The 6,185-nt window shown below is 41.7% G+C and overlaps 1 protein-coding gene across 1 annotated transcript; it reads left to right on the top strand.

Moving 5' to 3' along the window:
- The first annotated feature begins 1,464 nt into the window (after positions 1–1,464).
- On the top strand, positions 1,465–5,671 carry asb14b (ankyrin repeat and SOCS box containing 14b). The gene is made up of 9 exons (XM_054608775.1): positions 1,465–1,589; positions 1,671–1,723; positions 2,291–2,422; positions 2,507–2,665; positions 2,753–2,998; positions 3,625–3,793; positions 3,880–4,414; positions 4,504–4,657; positions 5,493–5,671. Exons 1-9 carry the CDS (start codon positions 1,465–1,467, stop codon positions 5,669–5,671), a joined length of 1,752 nt encoding a protein of 583 aa, XP_054464750.1.
- The last annotated feature ends 514 nt before the right edge of the window (positions 5,672–6,185 follow it).

Here is a 6,185-nt window from a genome sequence, read left to right as displayed (position 1 = left end):
CAAAAAATGTACTTAAAGACACTTAAATTTAAATGGAAGTAACAAAGTGTGCATCAGACGAACTGTGACATTTCAATTAAATATAAATTAAACATATACCTTTTAATCCAAAGCAGGTTCTAACGTGATTCCAAAACAAGCAAAACATAGTGCACTGCATTGTTTTTTATTACATTTAACGATTCTTACAAACATGCAGCCTCTTATTTGTTCCCTGCACACAACGCACATGTTTTTTTGTACTTTGTACTGTCAGCCTATAGTACAAACATAAATATCAATGATCCTCTTATGCAGCTTGAGTTTTTACAAGAGATCCTAGGAATCATTTTCTGCCGGGTGAGCAGTAGTGTAACATCGCTACTGGAACGTATTTGCAGTCGTTGAACTGTGCAGTGATGTGGCCACAAGCCAATTGTAGAAAAAGCTTTTTAAAATTAAATCCAGATGGCTCGTAATGAAAACCAGGAGAAACATATTAGACCAGTGTTGCCAAATAAACATTCTGAGGCGGTGGTTCCCTTTTTTCTCGGTGCAAACTTATTTCTGTTTTGTCACCTGCCCCGTCTCTCCTGGCTGCTCACTGTGAGCTGATACTCTACTATTAATGTGAAGGCTGTGATCTGAAGCACTGTCCTTGCATACTAACATGCGCAAAAACATTCCTTATGAATGATCACTAAATAAAAAGTTAAGAAAGAGAACTTTATATACACCAAATTGGAAATGTACACTTTAACTCATGTATATGTTAATAAGGGCCTCTGTGTAATGAGTGAATGTGCATATGAGCTGAATGGTGGCGGTCGCGTTGCCCTGTGGGTCAAAGCAACATGTTGGCTGTGACGACCCCGTAATCTGATATTTATAGTGGCAGAGATATAAATAGCTGCAGCCAACTGGCTCTACTGTTGTGAAAGCCACGGAAAGCGCACGGCCATTTCACTGAAGGTAAACACCAGACGATTAATAAATGGTGCCTCTAGAGAAGAAATAGATTGATTACTGTGGAGTTTTCTGTATAGACAACCTGTTGGACTTCATGAAATGTTGCTGTTGCTTTTCAATGTTTTGTTGTTGAATCTCAAGCACTTGTTATACTGCAAAAATGTCTTGTTGCATCCTAAGTTTTTCTTTAAAATGAATATTTAAATAATGCTAATAATCATTTGTGCAGTAGGAATATCAATGCCACACTGTAAACTCTCTGCATGAAGCACATGGCCTGTAAAGTTAAGAGCTATAAGGAGCCTGCTCATTGGAATCATTAGATAAAAAAACTTGAATGTATTTTTATGCATTTTTGACATCTAATTCAACAGGAATGAGACTAACAGGTGTTTAGCTGCACTCTGCTTTTCCCCCTGTTAGTATTCAGGGCTGCAGGTTCTCGGTTGCCAGATTTAATGATGTTTACCTGATGACCGTGTCTCCTCAGAGCCTTGACCCTCTCTGGACTAACAAATGAACACGGACACAGAAGATGAGTTTTATCAATCGGAGGACGACCTGGATGAAGATGAGGCAACGCAATACATAATAGAACAAAGTCTGATTGAATATAGAAAGCTCAAAGGTTTGAATCCAAGGTGAATCTCTAAGCACCAAGCATGGTTTTAAATTTTTCTCTCTTATGTCTTGTTGCTGATCATTTGCATTTATTTCCACAGTGATCTGATACCCAGTGAAGACCCTGATGAGATCTTCAAAGCAATCAAGGAGGGTAAGGTGGTTTAATTCTTGAACATGTTGCTGATTATCATTTTATCTTGCAAGAAGTTCTGATATAACAACACAGTCTTACAGCAATTTGTGAAATGTTCACGAAAAAAAAAAAACGATTGGTTTCGTGTCCCTCGGCACAACTTTCTTTTGGGGTCAACTTAGGTTTGAGCAACAAAACCACCAACAGTTTGGTTTAGGCAGCAAAACCACAAACGGTTAGGTTTAGGCAACAAAACTACGAACGGTTAGGTTTAGGCAACAAAGCCACTACCATGAATCCAAAACCCGGAGTCGAACACCGGTCTTCAGGTTAACAGTCTTGCTTGTTGGTCCAATAAGTACGTCACTTGCTCTGACTGGTGATTAGTCACCTGGATGCATAATTTTTTTGTCTCCACAACAAAAAATGCTCCTAATTTCCATTGGCCTTCATTTCATGCTGAGTGACATGAAAAAAACCAGACAATTCGCTTCCCTGGACACGAACCAATACATTGCATTCCATGACTATTTAACACACTTCCATGAGACTGGGCTGTATATAATGTGCTGTCCTCACGTTTAGGTGATGAAGACGCATTAAACCGGCTGGCGGAGCAGCCAGAGACTCTGTCCAGAGTCGATGAACGAGGATGGATCCCGCTGCACGAGGCCTCAGCGCACCAGAACAGAAGGATGCTAGAGATTATCTTCTCAGGTAGGGAGGTTATGACCATAATCTGTGACTCTCTGTTTTTATTTTTATATTCTGGCATGTTGATGTGGTTGTTTTGTGTTCCAGCATCTCCCCCGGGTGCAGCCCAGTGTCGCACTCTAAAGGGTGAGACTCCTCTGTTTCTGGCTGTGGTTCATGGACTCAGAGAGAACGCCACATTCCTGTTGCAGAACGCTTGTAGCCCGGATCTCCAGAACGATGAGCAGGATTCTCCACTAGTGGCAGGTCTGAATGCAGAATGCACCTCATTGTGTTTTACAGGCACCCAGAGGTACTTGCTCATTTGTTTAAAAAAAATCTCTTATTTCTCAGCTATTCTGAACGACCAGTACGACTTGGCCACGCTGTTGCTGCGTTACGGTGCCGGTGTGGACCAAACGGGACCACTGAACAGGACGGCTCTACACGAGTCTGCCTTTTTAGGCCTGGAGAACTTTGTTTATCTGCTCCTGGAATCCGGTGCCGACCCAAACGCACGTGACATCAAAAAGAAAACCCCGCTGGCTCTGGCTGCACAGAATGGACATCTGAACGTGGTGGAGGTCCTGCTAGAAAAAGGTTTGTTAGATAAGGAGATTTAACCTCCGCTGTGGATATCAAACACATCTGGGTTTGATTACTTATTTATTGGCTCTGACAATTTATAGTGCAATAGTGGAGGATAATAATAAATCACCTTGCATTTGGGATATTCAGAAAGGTTTGGAAAAATGTGTCATACAAGACTGTTAGGATAACTTTTAACAGATTAATATGCTGCTTTTTATTTATTATTGTTAATATTTTTATATTATTAAATAATATAAAACATTTTTTTCATATTATTAAAACAATAAAAAGTATTATGATTATTATCTTTTATTATTTTATTATTTTATTATTTTATTATTTCATTTTATCTCACTTATTTTTTTGGTTTGTTCTAATTGTATTGATTTGTTTTATTGTTTGATCTATTGTACTGTTTTATCAGTGTTTAAATTTGACCTTAGGTTGTCTGGCTGTTGTTTGGCCTCACTGTTGAGCTTTCTGTTGTTGTATTGCCTTACCTTTTGCTTTGCTCTGTTTAAAAAATATACATAAAGTTCTTATTATTGTTATTTAATCTTTCCATACTGTTTTCCAGGTCCAGAAAATTGCCATTGCATATTCTTATAGTGAGCCTACATGTATTGATTTTGCAGGAGCCCATGTGTGGTATGAATCAGAGTCCGGCAGTATCTTGTTCGATGCAGCAGCATCAGGAAACCCGGACATAATCTCTGTTCTGTTGGACCATGGAGCCGATCCCAACCATCCTCTGTACAGCGGTCACCTGCCGATCCACCGCGTGGCCTACCACGGACACATTCTGTGAGGACCATCAACCTCACAACATCTGGCTCTCTCACACTTTTACAAATAGAGTCTGAACCCCACTGTTGTGTTCTTTCTGACAGGGCTCTGGAGCACCTCATCCCAGTCACCAAGCTGGACGCCGTGAAGGAAAGCGGGATGAGTCCTCTCCATTCTGCCGCCGCGGGGGGGCACGCCCATTGTGTGGAGATGCTCCTCAAAGCCGGCTACGACCCAAACTTCATGCTGCACCCGAGGGTGCGCAGCAACTACGAGGACGAGCGCAGGTCTGCCCTCTTCTTCGCTGTGTCCAACAACGATATTCAGTGCACCCGCTTGCTGTTGGAGGCCGGGGCGATGGTGAACCAGGACCCCATCAACTGTCTCCAGGTTGCTCTCAGACAGGGCAACTATGAACTGATCAACACGCTGCTGAAGTCCGGGGCAAACGTGAACTACTACTCCCGCGTCAACACCACCCACTTCCCCTCTGCGCTGCAGTACGCCTTGAAGGACGAGGTCATGCTGAGGATGATCCTGAACAACGGGTACGATGTCAAGCGTTGCTTTGACTGTCCGTATGGCGACGGTTCCCATGACTACGCTCCTTGGACGACTGCAATCATCAAAGACATGGTGGTGAGCTGAAACTTCTCACAGAGAAAACTATATATAAGAAATCAAGGTTTGGCTTTGACTGCCACGTGTCTTTGTTTGTCTCCTTGTAGTTCTGCGAGGTGATAACGGTGTCCTGGCTCAAGCACTTGTCTGCTCAGGTGGTGCGCATCATGCTGGACTACACCGACCACGTCTCCTTCTGCACCAAACTTAAGGACACCTTGGAGGAGCAGAAACAGTGGCCGGAGATCTGTCACGTTCAAAGTGAGAACTGACCCAGCTTTCGTTATCTTCTACATGCCAGCAAAGAAAAGTGTTTTCAAGAGATGATGTGCATTCATTGATTTAAAGTGGCATTCCTTTAGAAATAGAATAGAGTAGAATGGGTATTGAACTGTTTTCCGAATTGTGGAAACTCTCAATTTCCGAATTGTACAGTGTGGCTGTAAAAGATATATTGTCGCAGCTCTCCAGGAAGAGAGTGGACACAGCTCCAGGGAGAAGGCTGGCTAGCTAGTTAGCTATGTAGCTGGTTCCATGGCAGAATTAGCAAGCTAGATAACTAGCCTGCTCTCCGCTAGGTAGCTTGTCCTGCTCCGGAACATCATTACTACAGAACCTCACCTCTGTGAGTCTGCAACTTTTCAGTTTAGAGTATAGGAAGTTAGTCCGCTGCAACGGCCTATGGCAACGGTACACATAAAAATGGCCGCCACTCTGACCATCCAGCAATGTATATTTGAATGGGAATGTCCGTTCTACTCTTTTTCTATTTCTATGGGCAATAGGATTTCGTTCTTGGTGGATTTACAATTTCTATTTGACTGAAAACAATGGAATTGCACTTAAAGTTTAGCAGTGTGGAGTCTTGTTGTGCAAAGAAAAACAGTCATTCAGCATTTTTTCCCCCATGAATGTCTCCACAGACACCAAGTTCTTAATACTGCAAATATACAAATATTGCAATATATTCATGAGTAAGCCATAACCTCAGTCACCATTGTGTTGCCTCCTTTAGCAATAGATTGTGACTTAACAGACGTTTATTTAGATGTAAATCTTCGAGATTACCACTTTAACTGACTTTTCTTACACTCAGGAAACGCACGGAGCCTGAAGCACCTGTGTCGGCTGCGGTTAAGGGAGCATCTCAGTCGCCTGCGCTTGAGAGCCCCAGTTTTCATCAACTTCCTTCCTCTTCCTCAGAGGCTGAAAGATTACCTACGCTACAAGGAGTTTGATGTCTACAGCAGGGGCAGCATGGTTAACCCACACTGAAAACACATTAACAGGTGTCACCATTGTGACAGAGGCACAAAGACAATCAGTATGCATTATGATTCAAGGTTTCAAGGATCATTTATTGTCATTATGCAACACAGGGATGCACAATGAAATTCAGATGTAGCTCGTTTGTAACACAACAAACACATGACAAACAAAACAGAAACAGAAGTACATTCCTGTAATGCATTTTTTAAATGTGCATCATAAGGAATGTACACAGCAGCAACAAAGCAATTCTCTGTGCAGATAATATGGCCGACACCTTCACATTAAAGATTTTGTTACCGGTTTATGTTGTGCATATTATGTAGTTTTTTCAAAGTACATGTTGTATGTTGGCTGCTTTATACCTTGCAATATTATTTGTAGGCCATAAAGTTGTAAGTATGTACTTTTGAGTTATTTATTTTAAAAAGCTACAGTGACATGTTAATGCTTTGCGTAAAGATCGACTCTATGTTTTACAGTATAATTATCATTATGGAGTCTTATTGTAGTAAAAGTC

Source organism: Anoplopoma fimbria, chromosome 12, assembly GCF_027596085.1.
Source record: "Anoplopoma fimbria isolate UVic2021 breed Golden Eagle Sablefish chromosome 12, Afim_UVic_2022, whole genome shotgun sequence".
NCBI classification, from domain to species: Eukaryota; Metazoa; Chordata; class Actinopteri; order Perciformes; family Anoplopomatidae; genus Anoplopoma; species Anoplopoma fimbria.
Note: the sequence above shows the minus strand (reverse complement) of the source record. Positions and strands in the feature narration are given on the sequence as shown.